Raw genomic sequence first — 18582 nt, forward strand, 5'->3', positions numbered from 1 at the left:
TATAATCTTACAAAGTATGTTTACAACTGCACTGAACTTTATAGGAGAATTGCACAAAGCAGTTCATTCTGTCCCGGTGCGGTTCATCCTTAGCTGTTATGAGGATACCTTTCATCAGGCAGTAAGGTTGTACCGACTAAGAAAGTGGCATTAAAATTTGGGGACTTTGTGTATGTGCACATGTCTGCATTTGCACATACAAATTTACGAGGCACAAGAAGACACGTGTGTAAGATGACCCCCAAATTAAATTGCCACACATTACAGAAATGGGAAGATGGGTTTATGTAGATCAGGCATCGGCAAACTAAGGCCCAGGGGCTGGATGTGGCCCCTTGGGCACTTACCTCAGGCCCTCCTAATTTTTCCTTTCTTCTTGGCCCGACACGTCCTTATGCCAAAAAGACGGGGGAAGAATGCACGCATCAGCTGAGAGCCCTCTGAAACATTCTCAGCTATTGTGTGTCCTGCCTTCCTACCAGCATAAGGACAGTGCGAGTGGCCCCATCCTAATGCTGGGAGGATGGCTTGAGAAAGGCATGCTGCAGCTGAGAGCCCTTCGGAGCAGTCTGCTGGCTGTCTCACCCTCCACCCGGCATAATGCAAAGAGGACAGCCTGAGGATCGAGAAGAAGATTTGGGGCAGTTACCGCATGTGTCGCCTTCCTCCCGGCATAAGGATGGGGGCGAACAGTGTGTTCCCAACCACCCTCTCTCCCAGCCCAGTCCTTCTGGCTGGGCCCGCAATGCGGCCCCAAAGCAAAAAGATTTGCCCATGCCTGATGTAGATCATTTCACTTTAGCAAACACTCTTATATCACGCAGAATACTGGTACATTCATGTCAACCTTTCCTTGCTACCACTTGCTGAAATTTGTTTAGAGATTTTTGTGTGTGTGTGCCAGAAACAACTTGAGAAAATGCAAGTCGCTTCTGGTGTGAGAGAATTGGCCATCTGCAAGGATGTTGCCCAGGGGATGCCTGGATGTTTTTGATGTTTTTACCATCCTTGTGGGAGGCTTCTCTCGTGTCTCACATGGAGCTGGAGCTGATAGAGAGAGCTCATCCGTGCTCTCACCAGGTTGGATTTGAACCAGCAACCTTCAGGTCAGCAACCCAGCAACCCAGCACAAGATTCAACCCACTGCACCACCAAGGGCTACTTGTTTAGAGATGATAGGGTTTGAACACGGGGCTTCATGCATGGCAAGGTACCATCATACAGTGTACTAACATGTTTTCTTGATTATGTATTCTAGACTTGAAAGTGCTTTTAAGTGTGAATTTAGGAGCAAAAACTGAATTATCTAAAGGCAAAACTAGATGATTCTCCTTTGAAAGAAACTCAGTTAGCCTAACAAAATCAAGACTGACATTTCATTGTAAGGACAGCCAGAATATTGGGTTCTCCAAACATGGTTTTGAGTCTAATAAATGTCATTTCCACTTACAAATAACATACACATAAGAAAAAGAATAATTTGTGATGCAAGTACAGGTGTTTAGACCCCTGCACCTTAAACTGTGGGTCCCAGCTCCAAATGAGGTCTCCTTAGCTCAATATTAGGGTTGTGAAAGAAATTGGCACCAATAAAGAAATTTCTGAATGCCACCTAGACATTTACACGAATCTCTTAGCAACAATGTGTAGTGTTTACAGTGGACTCTACAGAAAATAGTTCAGATGTACTCCATAAAAAGGAAAATCATTCTGTTTAGTAAGCCTTGCAAATGCTGATTTATTATTAGTAAAGGTTAAGATTTTCCCCTGACACTAAGTCTAGTCGTGCCCAACTCTGGGGGTTAGTGCTCATCTCCATTTCTAAGCCGAACTGCTGGTATTGTCCGTAGACACCTCAAAGGTCATGTGACCAGCATGACTGCATGGAATGCCGTTACCTTCCCACCGGAGCAGTACCTATTGATCTACTCAAATTTGCATGCTTTCGAACTGCTAGGTTGGGAGAAGCTGGGGCTAACAGCAGGAGCTCACCCCGCTTCCTGGATTTGAACCGCCAACTGTTTGGTCAGAAAGTTCAGCAGTTCAGTGGTTTAATCCGTTGCACCACCAGGGCTCCAATTTATTATTAGCAAATGTTTTATTTGTATCCGTATTTTATATATCTGTATACCTGGGATTATGACAAAATTTCTCAGGCCAAAAGGGGTTGCAAGTGGAAAACGTTTGAGAAGCCTTGGTTTAAACAACCCAGTTAATTTTTGGCCCTTTGTGGACTTGAGTGATTTCAACTGCAAGAAAAAGCCAAATGCAACTATGCAAATACCCAATACGCCCAAATTTGAATAATGATGGGGTTGGGGGGATTGATTTTGTCATTTGAGAGTTGTAGTTGCTAGGATTTAAAAAACAGGTGAAGAGATTTTCAACCTCCTCTGTCAAAGGGGTTCATAAGACCATCAGAAATATGTGTTTGCTGGTGGTCTTTGGAGACCCCTCTGACACCCCTTTGTGACCGCTCAAGGGGTCCCGACCCCCAGGTGAAGAAACACTGTCTTAAATGGTTTAAAAGGCAAAGTATTCTTCTTTGGTTATTTGGATTACATTTGACATTGCGGTGCGTGATCTGTGACACAGAAGCAAAGCATGTACTCATATAAGTACTGATATTACCACCAACAAATTATTTGTAGGGGCAACAAGAGAATTAATCACACTCCTTTTCCAGAAAGAGAGCAAGGTTACACAAACTACATAAAAGTAACATTTGTGCATTACTTTTTGCTCAATACCTTTTGGAGGATAAACATGTTTTCTTGGGGCATCTTGTAGAGTCATTTCTCCAAAATTAGGAGCATTTTCTTGCTTCTTTAAGATCCTCTCATGAAAAAGCCACAAGCAATATAATGAGTTGAACAAGGGAAACGTTTGCACTTACACAATTAAAATGTTGACAGATAAAATGAGTTGAACAAGTCAAGGAACCATGTCCAAAAAGTAGTTTTTAAAAGGAAGCCAAAGTAAATCTTGCAGAGATAACCTATATTTCCCCGGTACTACATGACTTTTCTAGTCTACGTTGTGGCTGCTATGGTAATAATGCTTTTAGCATATATCTCTACTTTCGGAAACATCAAGGCCTTTACGCCATGCTGTTATCTTAAGTGTCTAGGCAAGTCTCTTTCAGAACTCTGGCTCTGCAATAGTCATGACATCACTTGGTTTATTTTATACATGCTTCTTATCCTTTTTACAATGAGCTGGTTAAGATAACATGACATTTTTGTTACTCTGAATTCCATTGAGGGCATGCTAATTATTATTAAAGAACTATTGACACAATAAAAGGGAGTGTGTAAGCCAAGGAGATGAAACTGCTCCAGTTATTTCCCCTTAAATTCAGATATCAATCACGCGAAAATAAAATAGGAGGTTTTTTTTACACAACTGTAATAAGTTATTGTCCTGAAGAATAAATTAGCTTAATTATACGTGTTCTGCCTCTCTCCAAAACCATGACTGGAATATAAGAATGTGCATTACACCAAGGGCAGATCTACACTGTAGACTTAATTCAGTTTGACACCACTTAAACTACCAGGGCTCAATACAATGGAATTATGGGAGCTATAGTTTTTCTAGGTCTTCAACCTTTTCTAGGAGCCCCCGATGGCTCAGCGGATTAAACCCCTGATCTGCTGAATTTGCTGACCAAAACATTGGCTATTCGAATCCGGGGAGCAGAGCGAGCTTCTGCTGTTAGCCCCAGCTTCTGTCAACGTAGCAGTTCAAAAACATGCAAATGTGAGTAGATCAATAGGTACCGCTCTGGTGGGAAAGTAACTGCGCTCCATGCAGACATGCAGGCTACATGATCTTGGAGGTGTCTAACCCTTCAGCTTAGAAATGGAGATGAGCACCAACCCCCAGAGTCGGACACAACTAAACTTAATGTCAGGGGAAAACCTTTACCTTTACCAATGTTTTCTGCCAAAGAGTGCTGATACCTCACCAAACTACAAACCCCAGGATTCCATGTCATTGAAGTGCATTAATTCTATAGTACAGATGCACCCCAAGTCATACTATTGATCCATATGTCAGCACTGGCAGTTGCAGTACCTACTTTCCACAGTTTTAAGGTAGCTGTTTACTCTACCCTGATACAAAGGTTTTGACGCTTTCACCTAGGACTCCCTGGGTTCCTAGGACAAAGTAAATAAAGTACTGGTCAAAGCCTACTGACCAAACGCATCCCTGAATTCTTCTGTGGATAAGGTTACCATATATCCCTTATGGTAAGAGACATTCTTATTTGAGAGACAAAAAAGTTTATCCTGTATTAGAATGTTAATTTTCCATTATTTATTTATTTCCATCATTTCTATGTCGCCCTTCTCACCCGAAGGGACTCAGGGCGGCTCACAATCTGGCAAATTCAATGCGGTATACAGTACAAAAATAAAACATAGCAATTAAAACAATCAATTTAAAACAATCCAATAAATACATTTAAAACAGTATAAAAATACTTAATCCATTCGTCCACATAAACCTTGCACGTAAACCTTAATCCGGACCGAGTTAAAGCCATCATAATTCATTCATTAAACGCTTGTTCGCAAAGCCAGGTCTTCACCTTTTTTCTGAAACTCAGAAGGGATGGAGCCTTCTGCCTATAAAGCAGCACTCTGGTTAACATAAATTAAACAAGATATAAAATATCCAATGTTTGGGTTTGTTTGTATATGCCTTCAAGTCACCTGTTGACTTATGATAAGCTCATAAATTTCATATGTTTTTATTATTATTCAAGGAATATTCAGAGGTGGTTTTGCCAGTTCCTCTGAATTATAGCCAACTGTGCCTGATATTCATTGGCAGTCTCTGGCCTTCCATAAAGGCGGAAATATGTCGAACATGTAACGTATGAAATGTGGGCAAGTATATTAAGTACTGAAAAATACATAACTAAGTGAACGGAAACCAGAAGTTTCATTTGGCATTTAGGAAGAATGCAAACTATTTCACAGGTCTTTTCTGACTGATAACCTCACATATCATTAATTTCAGGTATTTGAGGAGGTATACACAACTTAAGACATTTCCCTTGATTTCTGTTTCCACATTCAATACCATTCTAAGAGAATGGCAAAGAATTCCATATGGTGTAATGTCTATAATCTTTGGGCTTATTGTAACTATACAACTGTGTGAATGGATTTTAAATCTTTCCACAGATTAGTATATTCTACAAATGAGAATATGGAGAATTATATGGATGACCAGGGATAACACTAATCCTTATGTGGTTTTTAAAGAGTTAAGAGTATTGTAGTGGAATATGTCTAGAAAAGGTCTGTACTGAGCCACCACCTGGTTCTGTTTTTTTTAAAATTTATTTACATACTTGTATCCCGCCTTTCTCAACCTTGAAAGGGACTCAAGGCGGCCTTACAAAGGCAACAATTCAATGCCGCATATATACATACATTGGTGAATAAACAAAAGCATTAAAACCAGCCAATTAAAGCATAACATTAAAACATGAATTAAAATCACATAATCCAGGTCATATTCCAAGGCCAGTCCGGTTCATCAATAAATTAATATACAGTCTGTTATTGCTTCAATGCTCTCCCCAGAAAGTACACCTTTATGGCAGAAATCAACCTGCAGTGACCCAGATCTGGAATTGCTGGGCATATTATTGCACACATCGCTATGCAATTCAACGGGGAACCATCATGAACTTAGTAGACCCACAAAGAGAGGTACTGAATGAAGCTCAAATCCCATCCCCCAAATAGTTTTGCATTGTGCACTTTTGTATCAAAAAGGTGGACAAAGGAAGGACAAGGGCCTTCTCAAAATTCACATTAGAATAATGTTGAGATTTGTGCTTTGAAAACAAGTATAGTTTAAAATGGTCTTGAAATGCAGAAAGAAGATTGAAGAATATAATTAAGATTGTTCTGGCTAATCAGTGGTTCTCAACCTTCCTAATGCTGCGGCCCCTTAATACAGTTCCTCATGATGTGATGACCACCCAACCATAACATTATTTTCGTTGCTACTTCATAACTGTAATTTTGCTGCTCTTATGAATTGTAACATAAATATCTGATATGCAGGATGTATTTTGATTCACTGGACCACATTTGGCACAAATATCCTATACACCCAAATTTGAACACTGCTGGGGTTAGGAGGGTGGATTGATTTTGTTATTTGGGAGTTGTAGTTAGCCTACAATCAAAGAGCAAACTCCACCAACAATGGAATTGAACCAAACTTGGCACACAGAACTTCCATGAAAATACTGGAAGGGTCTGATGGGCATTGACCATGGGTTTTGGAGTTGTAGTTCACCTACATCCAGAGAGCACCATGGACTCAAACAATGATGGATCTGGACCAAACTTGGCACAGATAATATGCCCAAATTTGAACACTGGTGGAGTTTGGGGAAAATAGACCTTGACATTTGGGAATTGTAGTTGCTGAGATTTATAGTTCACCTACAATCAAAGAGCCCCTTGAATCCCACCAATGATTGGATTGGGCAAATTGGGCTTTTGGTGGGAGGAATCGTCGTCTGTTTCCAAAAAGGAAGATAATGATAGGTGAAGAGATTTTCGGCCTCCACTGCCAAAGGGTTTCATAAGACCATCAGAAATATGTGTTTTCTTATGGTCTTCGAAGACCCCTCTGACACCCCTTTGTGACCACCCAAGGGGTCCCGACCCCCAGGTTGAGAAATGCTGCCTTAAACGGTTTAAAAGGCAAAGTATTTTCCCTTGGTTATTTGGCTTTCTCTGCCAAAGAGGTTACTAAGACCATCATAAATATGTGTTTTCTGATGGCCTTTGGCAATCCTTCTGACACCTCCTCTTGACCCCCCCCCCCCCAGGTCCCAAGCCCCAGGTTGAGAAACACTGGGCTAAAGAGAAGCTGAAGTGATGAATAATGGTTTTTCTATCCTCTTCTGGCAGTTGCTCCAACCTCTGGAAATGCTGATTTTTATTTTATTTATTGTGTCAGAAGTGAACAGAGGATACAGTTATAATGTATTTTAAAACACAAAGTTAAAAACTTGTGATTATACTAAATGTCTTTTGATTAGCTGGAGTGCCTCTAGTGTTGCTGTAGGAAGGCCCTCCATTGCTGATAGACTCGGGTTGAATCATGATATTAAGATCCTCAAAGATCAAGCAGAAGTACTTCTGTATCAGAGCTCTGTATCATAAAAGGCAGATACTAAATCAATAGGACCAGAAAGAACGTCATATATTTTAAGAGAAAGCCCACCAAGGATAAACATTTAAATATTCTACTCCATGCAGTAAAAAAATGTCCACTCTCTATCTGCCTTTGCCACATTCATTCCAAAAGATAAAATTAAAAGGCATGAACTTCAAGGGCTGGAAATGTCCTGAAGGAATATTGGAATAAAGTGTTGACAAAAAAATGTGCAATTTTTCATCTGGGAGAGTCATGGGGCAGCCTAAACCCATCAGCAAAGAAGTCACAGTCAAGAATCGCAACACAGAGATTTTTTTTTTTTTTTGTAGGAACAAAAGCGTAGGGAAAAAAGACACTTCCACAGTAATGTATGTGAGGAATGTGCCTTTGGTGGGTCACGATTATATGTGTTACAGTCATTACACAGAGAAAAGAATGTCATCTGTGAATCATCCTTAAGACTCTATTAAACAAACACCCCGAGCTGAACTGAACTTCATATACTGCTGCTTAGCACTCAGGAAATTAAAAAGCTGTAAAGAGTATGTGTACAGACTTTGTCTAAGCACTTAAGCTACAATTGTAGATGAATCAAGACAAAGAAAACTAAAATTTCCACCTCAATTGCATATCAATCATATAATGATCTTTTTTTTTAAGCTGTGTTCAAAAGTTTTTTCTACACTGTAACTGAAATAATGTCCAACCACTAGGTGGCTCATCACAGATGGTCTATGGTCATTTTCTCCTTTCGCATTCAGTAAAGTATATGCTCCACCTTCACAGATACTAATGGTGCTTTTCCCTGCAAGACCTGATCTGACAGAAAGGAGGAAACAATAAAAATGAACAAAATCTGGCTACTAGTATTAAAAACCTCTAAAATCAGGACAGTAAATAAAGAACAACACTATAAAAAAACAGGGGAATTCCAGACAAGAATCAATCAGGGTCAGCTAATACCTCCTAAAGAAGGATTCCCCCAGGTAATCTTTCTTTAGAAGGTAGCAGCCAGGCTTTGAGGCTGCACGGCCATTCAATGCTAATCAAAGGGGCCAATTGCACCATTCACACTTTCCTTAAACAGAAAAGAGTCATTTCTCCCATCCAGGACATTCCAGAGATATATGAATCTCACTTGCTTAGTTTCCAACAGACCTCACAACCTTTGAGGATGCCTGCCATAGATATGGGTGAAACATCAGGAGAGAATGTTCCTGGAACATGGCCATACAGCCAAACTCGCAGCAACCTGCTGAAAGATCTTGTCCGCACAAGAGAATGTTCACTAAATTACATTGTCACGAATATTATCTAATTATTTTTCTAACTAACACATGTTTACATAATCTCTTCCTCCCTTGTAATTTACAAAATTTGTTTCCAATATTATCTGCTACAGTTTGGTTTAACATACTATTGAAGATTTTGGATTATGGTTTACGTTCTTTTTTTAAAAAAATAATTGACAACTTTCATTGGCTGTTCTCCATTCTGAGATCTTTTGACAGAAGGTGGGCTGCAATTAAATAATGCCAAATAATGTTTACTTTCATTGGATCTGGATAAATCAATAAGGGAAACACTTAGAAGGGTGGTAGTCCTGCAAAGCAGATTGAAGGCAGTTTCACAAGCAAAGGTCTGAAATAAAGACACTAAAAGAGGCAAGCTTCCTCTGCTCATAAAATTTTAAAAGGGCTAAAAGGCTAGATAATGCAGGCTCTCTCCCACTCGCTTATGCAATTCAGGCCAGAGTCTTAAAGTAAGTGAGAGATCATCAAATTTATTTTTAATCAGATTTCCTCTTATGAGTGAAGTGACGAGTTTTAACACATTATGGGATTAGAGGTATGTGTGTATATATAACATGATTGTGGGGATATGGCACCGGGCATGTGAATCCCTTGGGGTGCATCTACACAGTAAAATTAATGCACTTTGGCACCACTTAATATCCATTTGAGTGGATCTTGAGTTTTCTCTGCCAAAGATTAGTGATGCCTCATGAAAATACAACTCCCAGAAAGCCATAGCCCTGAACATGGTGTCAGAAATACTAAAAATTAAGTATTTTTAGTTATAAAAATGTGAGTGAAGCACTGAAAGGGTTACATAAGCTAGCATCGCCCTAAGGAGAGTGAGTAGATCGAAGCCTGTTAGAGTTAGTGTTGTTCTGAGGAGTGTGAAAAAGCCTGGTGTGAGAAGCTACGGTGAGAAAAGCCCCAGGTTGAAGGCCTCATGTGTAAAGCCCCAGGTTGAAGGCCTTGTGTGTAAGGCTACTGTGTGAAGCTCTGGGGTAAGTTTGGTGTGAGAGGAGGCTCTGTGAGAGTGAAGCTGTTTATCTGCATAAGAAAGAAACCCAGCGTGGAAGCAAAGAAGGAATATAAAGAACTTTATTTGTGTTATGGAAACCTTCTTTTTGTATATAGTGCAACCATATTATTTTGCTACAAAGAAAAGCCTCCAAAGGATGATAAGGCCTGTTAGAGAAGCCCCAGGTTGAAGACCACATGTGTGAAGTCCCAGATTCAAGATCTTTTGTGTAAAGCTACTGTGTGAAGCTCCTATGTTAGTTTGGTGTGAGAGGAGACTCTGTGAGAGCGAAGATGTTCATCTGCATGAGAAAGAAGCCCAGCGTGGAAGCTTTATTTGTGTTATGGAAACCTGGTTTTTATAAATAGTGCAATCATATTATTTTGCTACAAAGAAAAACTTCCAAAGGAAGAGATAACATTGGTCTGTGTGTTTTTGTTCTTTTGATCACTTTTGGTTACTGGTGCTGGGTCACGCTGCTGCTAATAGGTTACTCTGCTGTGCATTTGTGGGGAGGGTCTTTTGTTAATAAGCCCACTCGCCCAACACATGACAGTTAAAGCGGTGTCAAACTGCATTAATTTTGCAGTATAGGTGCACCCTTGAATGGTTCATTTCCATTGGAAGTGATCAAAACACTCCTTAGTTACCGGATGCTCCCCTTTCCACGATTTGACTTAAGAGCTGTGCATCATATGGGGATTCTGCTCAGATTAACAAGGATTATTACAGTTCTTCTTGCCATGGAGATTTCCATTCATCCTATATAATACAGTGAATGAAAGCTCCAGATGCTGCAAGCCGGGTTCCCAGAGGAAATCCTCCTCTGATGCTGCCTGATTTAGACAGACTGAGAAAAGAGAAGAAAAAGGAAGGAAGGAAACAGGAAGGGGTGAAGAAGAAGAAAAAACCCACCCAGTCATTCAGAGAGAGCTTTCGCACTCCCACCCTGGTCGACCAACTCAGATGATGCTGAGTTGTTGAAAACAACAGAAGAGAGCCGTTTTTCAGAAAGCCACGAAGAAGCTGGTGATGGCCATCATGATCAGTCAGGGCTGAGATGAGTATCAGGATGTTTGTTGTGGTTGCAGCCGTTCCCTTCAAGCAACCGACTCCTTGTGCAAATGTAATCATAATGCACCCCTGCCGCCAACGCTGCTGCTTACGCAAATCCATCTCCCCTCCCTCCCCTCTTTACTCTGCCTTAGCAGCAAGCAAGGACCCTTTGCAAAGGTAGACCGCCTTGGGGCACTCGCATGCAGGCAACCCGCCTCCCTCCCCGTCAGGCTCAGGGCTTCATTTCCAGGACCATAGTCCTTCCACATTAAGAATCTTCCCCCCAATTATTTATTTCATTTTATAATTTGTGTGTCCAAACAACCCACCCACTTAACCCTTTCTGGCATTCAGACAAACTAGATTTGGATCTCATAATCTCCAGAGGCCCTGAGGACTGTCCATCAAGGAAAGCATTGGCAGCTGATCTTATATATATGTGTGTGCGTGCATACATGTGTGTATATATGCATGCATGCACATATGTGTCTGTGTATGTGCATATGTATATATGTACATATATGTACATGTATATTTATGTACATTTGTGTGGCTGTGTGTGCATGCATAAATCTTTAGATGTGTATATGCATATATGTGTATGCATGTGTATGCATATCTGTATAGGTGTGTGTACAGTAGAGTCTCACTTATCAAAGCTAAACGGGCCGGCAGAACCTTGGATAAGTGAATATCTTGGATAATAAGGAGGGATTAAGGAAAAGCCTATTAAACATCAAATTAGGTTATGGTTTTACAAATTAAGCATATTATACAACAAATTTGACAGAAAAAGTAGTTCAATACGCAGTAATGTTATGTTGTAATTACTGTATTTACGAATTTAGCACCAAAATATCACGATATATTGAAAATATTGACTACAAAAATGCATTGGATAATCCAGAACCTTGGATAAGTGAGTCTTGGATAAGTGAGACTCTACTGTACATACATATATCTGTAGATATATATGTGTGTATGTGTGTGCATGTATGTATGCATATATATATCGTTAGATGTGTGCATGCATATATGTGTATATGCATATATGTATGCATGTATGTTTGATTTGTGTATATACACATATCTATAGATTTATATGTGTGTATATGGCTGCATGTGTGTATGAATAGCTTGTGTGCATCTATATATCTTTAGATGTGTGTGTGCATATATGTGTATATACATGTGTGTGCATGTGTATGCATATGTGTAGATATGTGTATATACATATATCTGTAGATATGTGTGTGTGTGTGTAGATGTGCATATACACATGCATGTGTGATATATACACACATGCAGTGGAACTTTGATTCCTGGACTGTCATAGATATCAAAATCTGTGGATGCTCAAGTGCCATTAAATACAGTGGCGTAGTTTTCCCATGATATAAAATTGCAATATCAAGGTTTGGGTTTTTCTGATAATTTTTTAAGGGAAATATTTCAAACAGTGGGTGGTTAAAGCTGCAGATGAAGTATCCATGGATAAGATGGGTCAACTGTTTATCTATATACTTGTATACGCATGTGTGCATGTGGCGTGCGGGTATCACACACACCTATGCAGTCAACTCTTGATCTCCATGGATTCAACCATCTGCAGATTCATATACACACAGAAAAGCTGCCCATGCTTCTTTAAAAAAAAAAGAGAGAGAGAAAAGAATATAAAACTGTAACCTTATATCCACACAAGCTGAGGCTAAGAATCCTGTATAACGAAGGATATATAGACACATGCATAAAAAAACTCTCCTTAGTCACAAAAATGAGTCTCAGTTTCACTTAGTAGTGTATACATACTGTGTGTATGTGTATATGCATAAGTGTGTGCGTATGCACACTTATACTTGACGCTGTTGAGTCAAACCAAGCTGCAGATAGATAGAAGTGTGGATAAATAGATGGATTGATTGATGTGTGGATAGACCGATAAATTGATTGATAGATCAATAGCTGTGTGTGCAAATAGATAGGTAGGTAGGTAGATGAGCTACAATCCCACGTGGTTGGAGACTGGAGAAAGAGGATGACTGGGGGAAAGAAAGGATATCAATGCATTGTCAAAGGCTTTCATGGCCATAATCATTTAGGTCCCAGTTTTATTTTCTGTCTTGCTGTGAGTTTTCCAGGTTGTCTGGCCATGTTCTAGAAGCGTTCTTTCCTGACGTTTAACCTGCATCTTAGGCAGGCATCCTCAGAGGTTGTGAGGTCTGTTGGAAACTAGGTAAATTGGGATTCATATATCTATAAATAACACCACTCACAAAATGAATAAATCAGGGCCAGCTAACACCTCCCAACACAGGATTCCCCCAGGCAGTAAGCAGCCAGGCTTTGAAGCTGCAAGTCTAGTCAATGCTAATCAAGGTGACCAACTACAACATTCACACTTGCCTCAAACAGACAGGAGTTCTTTCTCCCACCCTGATATATAAACCCCAATTTGCCTAGTTTCCAACAGACCTCTGAGGAAGCCTGCCATAGATGCAGCAGGCAAAACGTCAGGTGAGAATGCTTCTGGAACATGGCCAGACAACCTGGAAAACTCACAGCAAGACAGAAAATAAAACTGGGACCTAAAATCCATACAAGCTGAGGCTAGGTTTCCTGAATATGGAAGAATATGTATATAGAAAATCTCTCTCCTTAGTCACAAAAATGAGTCTCAGTTTCACTTAGTAGTGTATGCATACTGTGCATATGTATATATGCATAAGTGTGTGTGTATGAACACTTATACTTGACACTGTTGAGTCAAACCAATCTGCAGATAGATAAATAGATGGGTGGAAGTGTGGATAAATATATAGATTGGTTGATAGATAGATGTGTGAATAGATAGATAGATAGATAGATAGATAGCGAGATAAATAGCTAGATATATACATATGGTAGATAGCTGAGCTACAATCCCACTTAGATAATCCAGTTCAAAGCTATCTATCTAGGGGCCTTTCCACACAGCCCTATATCCCAGAATATCAAGGCAGAAAATCCCATAACATCTGCTTTGAACTGGGTTATCTGAGCCCACACTCAGATAATGTGGGATTTTTCTGCCTTGATATTCTGGGATATAAGGCTGTGTGGAAGGGCCCTAGATAGATAGATACTAGATAGATAGATACTAGATAGATACTAGATAGATAGATACATAGCTAGATACATAGCTAGATACATAGCTAGATACATAGCTAGATACATAGCTAGATACATAGCTAGATACATAGCTAGATACATAGCTAGATACATAGCTAGATACATAGCTAGATACATAGCTAGATACATAGCTAGATACATAGCTAGCTAGATACATAGCTAGATACATAGCTAGCTAGATACATAGCTAGCTAGATACATAGCTAGATACATAGCTAGATACATAGCTAGATATGCTCCTTCTTTGGAGGCTTTTAAGCAGAGGCTGGATGGCCATCTGTCAGGGGTGCTTTGAATGTGATTTCCGTCTTCTTGGCAGGGGGCTGGACTGGATGGCCCATGAGGTTTCTTCCAACTCTAGGATTCTATTATTCTAGATAGATACTGTAGCTAGATAAATACATAGCTAGATACATAGTTACATAGCTAGATACATACATAGCTAGATACATACATAGCAGCTAGATACATACATAGCTAGATACATACATAGCTAGATACATACACAACTAGATAGATAGATACATAGCTAGATCCACAGCTAGATAGTTAGGTAGATGGATAGATACAAAGCTACATAGCTAGATCCACAGCTAGATCCACAGCTAGATACAAAGTTACATAGCTAGATCCATAGGTAGATACAAAGCTACATAGCCAGATCCATAGCTAGATCCACAGCTAGATGCAAAGCTACATAGCTAGATCCATAGCAAAGCTACATAGCCAGATCCATAGCTAGATCTACAGCTACCGGTAGATACAAAGCTACATAGCAGATCCATAGCTAGATCCACAGCTAGATGCAAAGCTACATAGCTAGATCCATAGCTAGATCCAAAGCTAGATACAAAGCTACATAGCTAGATCCACAGCTAGATACAAAGCTACATAGCCAGATCCATAGCTAGATCCACAACTCGATCCACAGCTGGATCTATAGACAGCTGAGCTACAATCCCGCGCGGTTGGAGACTGGAGAAAGAGGCAGGCTGAGGATTGGGGAAAAGCGAGGAGACCAATGCAGCTGATCAGCTCCCCGCCGAGGAGCCCTTTTCTGCCCTCCTGCAAAGAAAGGTGCGCACACTTTCGCCCTGCGCCCCCTTTTCCCTCCTTCTCCGCAGACGGGGAAGCAAGAGGATGAACCCGAGGAGGAAGGCGAGAGATGCTCCAAGGTCTGCCTTGCTGCTTACCTTCGCGGGCTTTGAGCAGGACGGTGTTGGCGACGATGTTTTCCAGCTCCATGGACGAGCCTGGTCTGGGCGAGCTCCGGAGGGCTCTCTGCTGGAGCGAGGGCGGGCGAGGGGATGCCTAGGAGTGCATGGTTGCCTTTCTTTCCTTGCTCCCTTCCCTCCTTGGATCGGGCTGCCTCCTCGGAAAGGAGCCACTGCTTGCCTGCTCCTTCCTCCAGCCTGCCTTCCTTCCTCCCTTACGTCTCTGGGCTACTCCATTCCCCAGCCCACCCTCCCTCTCCTCCTCTCCTCCCTCCTCTTCAGGGTTTAAGGTTTCAGATGCTCTTCCCCCTCCCTCTTCGGGGGTGTGGTACTCCTCCCAAGCTGTAGTTCCGCAGCATTGCGCAGGCGCCATGCTCAACAGCTGGCTCGGGGTTTTATTTTTTTTCCTCTTTTTTTTAAGTGCTGCATGCCGGGAGATGTAGGCTGCCTCCTTTTCTACATTGTGGAATGAATGCAGCTTGACACCGCGTTACCTGCCCTGTCTCTAAGGCTGGACAATCCGAGGAGATGCTCCAGAAGAGAGCCATTGAGTGGCCTCCTGCTGAAATCAAAAGGCACCCTCCAATGTCCTTGGAAATTTGTCTCTTGGACAGTATATCTACACTGGAGAATGGAGGTAGTTTGACATCACTTTCACTGGCATTACTCCACTGCCCTATAGCCCAGGATCTGACCCCAGAGTATCTCATTATCACAGATTATCTGGCACTGTAGACTCATATAATTCGGTTTAAAGCAAATACGAGAGGCGTATATTACAGTTCTATTTTTTTTCTCTCTTTTTTTCTGTGTCAGGAGCGACTTGAGAAACTGCAAGTCGCTTCTGGTGTAAGAAAATTGCCCGTCTGTAAGGACGTTGCCCAGGGGACGCCCGGATGTTTTGATGTTTTTATCATCCTTGTGGGAGGCTTCTCTCATGTCCCTGAATGGACCTGGAGCTGATAGAGGGAACGCATCCGCGCTCTGCCCGGGTGGGATTTGAACCTGGCAGCTTTCAGATCAGCAACCTAACCTTCAAGTCACAAGGCTTTAATCCACTATGCCATCGGGGGCTCCATGATCTCCTCTGGCCCACTTCTCTTTATCACAGGACATTGAAACTGCACATGTGTAATGATATAAGTCTTGATAGGTTACGAGCAAATTTACAGCTCAGAGCTGATAACGGTCTTGATTTTACAGGTGCAGAAGTGGTGTTGATGACCGTCACCCCAGCTTTCAAATTGATTGAAAACGCAGCAGAAAGTTCCATAGATTACTCCCCAAAAGAACGGAGCGGGACCGCAACAGACTATTATTAAAAGACCTTTTTTCCTTCATTTTCCTCTTCCCTGAACTATGTAACAAATCCCCCCAATAAAAGTAGCATTTATTTTAACAGTAACCCTCTCTATCCGGTTATTTTGTATCTTTTCTCTGACTCCTTTCCTTTGCATGCAATCTCTCTCTCCCTCCCGTCCCTTTAAACTCCGGTTGAGGTTTCCCTGCCATAGATTAACATGGCAGTCGATATAAATTGGCTCATATCTCTATCAAAATTACCCCTAGAACGCTCCTCTTTTAGTCTTAACCCTTTCTAAGGCTCCTGACTCGAAGACAACCAGCAGACCCGGAATCGGTCCAGTTTTCGGCATCTCAACAGCTGACTGTCAAAACGGAACCGCGTCTCTTTCCAAGCCAAGTTGCTGCTTTATCCCGGGTTTTTTCTCTCCCCGCGACTCGCGGAATGGTTCTCCCTGGCCCCTTTCTGTGAAATGGGGATGGGGGGATCGCTCTCTCGCGGGGGAGACATAGTTCACCGAGGACCCTCACCCTCTACAGCTGCCAAGGGATGCCCGGACGGGGGCCCTCCACGTTTCATTCATAATTTCATAATTTTATGAAAGAGAAGAACACTCTTCCCCACACCTACCCCTTGGACTTATGAAATCCTATACCTCCAAAGACTTACTAACCCATATGTGCCCCTTCCCCATGCCATCTCTATGAATTCCTTATGAACTCTTTCTCCTCATGCATTTGTGAATATTCATATTCTATGTACTTGGACACACTCATGACTCGCTGTGTATGAATTTCAAATCGTTGGGCTAACTTCATGAATTGTGAAATCATGCTGCTTGAACCCCACTTCTATATTGGATTCCCCAGATGTTGTGAACTTCGTCCTTATCAAATGTTTTCTATTGCTTATTTCTATTGTTTATATCATTCATGATTCCCCTTTATGCAATGTCACCCACCTTTATGGATTCTCCTTTATCTCCTTTATCTACCTATCTGCCTATATGTATTTATACTCTTTGGGATCCCCGGAAGATATGTGTTTTTCCCAGCTGGGTTTATATTCCAACTTTATTTTTAATTTTCATTTTATCCCATATAATTGGCAGATCATGAAATCAAATGGGAAATATTATGACCCCAACCTGAACTCTAGCCCCATGACTCAGACCTCCCCTTCCCAAAAACAAAAGGATAATCTGCCACAGTTTAATCCCATCTCATTCCGATCGCATGGACAATATAGGGCGAGTCACCAAACTAAAGGTGACTCGCCCCCAAGGCAAACATTGTCACATCTCAGGCCAGGACGCCGCAGGAAGGCACCCTGTGGGGCCGTCAATGATGGCTCATCAAATCACCACTTCCCGTCTGACACCCCAAAGACATATCTAAAATCTGTGAACGTGACAGGACCCCGGACATCCTTGATGGGTGTCATTAATTCCTTTAGAAATTGGCTGGGCCAGAATTAATCAGATGTTTCCTGTCCGGTCACCTCTTTGTCTCAATAGCTCCCGCCTCCTCCTCTCTGATTGGCCCGAGAGGGGACAAAAAGCGGCTCCCCATTGGGCCAGCAGAGCAAGGCGGGAAACGAAAGCCCGCCTCGTTCAACCTCTCAGCCTATCCGCGATCAGATGGGCAGGGAAGCGGGGCGGGAAATTCAAAGGGCTGTCAGACCAAAACATTGTATAAATATGGCTTTATTTGAAACATATGTTACGCTAGTAGATTGAATGATCACTATTAGCGTCCTTTTCAGCTGAATTGCTCAATAAAACTCCTTGGCGGATTTTCCTTCAACGTGGCGGACCTTCTTCATTTCAGGCTTCAGGTTGTATTGCGGCTTATATTCTTCTTTTGGCTTCGCCAAGGTCCGTTCCCTCAGGACCGGATCGGCTTCCTTCTAAAGGGGCCCGATCCCCCAAACGCGGTCGACAACAGTGTGAGGTTTGATCATGGACCCAGTAAAATACAGAGCAGTCATCAAGTTCCTTTACTTGAAAGGCCGCACACCAAAGGAGACGTTCGATGAGATGAAAGAGGTTTATGGTGATGATTCCCCATCATATGATGTATTCAAGAACCGGCATTGTCAATTCAAATGTGGTCGGACTTCAGTGCAAATGGATCCAATTCCAAGGCAACCCCACTCCACTATTGATGAACACACCACCCAGAAAGTGGAGGTCGCCATTCTGGTAAATCACCACGTAACCATTCGCCACCTCGACCAAAATGTCAAGATTAGTGTGGGGTCCGTGGAAAAAAAAATCACCCAAGACCATCTTCACATGCATAAGGTATCCGTTCACTGGGT

The 18582-nt window shown here is 41.7% G+C and overlaps 1 protein-coding gene and 1 long non-coding RNA gene across 2 annotated transcripts in view; one reads left to right on the forward strand and one right to left on the reverse strand.

Moving 5' to 3' along the window:
* grk5 (G protein-coupled receptor kinase 5) overlaps positions 1 to 15074 on the reverse strand; it is a 325889-nt gene extending 310815 nt beyond the window's left edge. The window contains exon 1 of the mRNA XM_008119541.3: positions 14937 to 15074. Coding sequence (XP_008117748.1) covers positions 14937 to 14988 — 52 coding nt within the window. The 5' untranslated portion in view covers positions 14989 to 15074. The remainder of the gene's footprint in view (positions 1 to 14936) is intronic.
* A 159-nt stretch (positions 15075 to 15233) lies between these two features.
* Positions 15234 to 18065, forward strand: LOC134297624 (uncharacterized). Its single transcript, XR_010004432.1, has 2 exons — positions 15234 to 15594; positions 16161 to 18065. It is a non-coding gene; the product is annotated as an uncharacterized LOC134297624 (long non-coding RNA).
* The last annotated feature ends 517 nt before the right edge of the window (positions 18066 to 18582 follow it).

This window comes from Anolis carolinensis, chromosome 3, assembly GCF_035594765.1.
Source record: "Anolis carolinensis isolate JA03-04 chromosome 3, rAnoCar3.1.pri, whole genome shotgun sequence".
NCBI classification, from domain to species: Eukaryota; Metazoa; Chordata; class Lepidosauria; order Squamata; family Dactyloidae; genus Anolis; species Anolis carolinensis.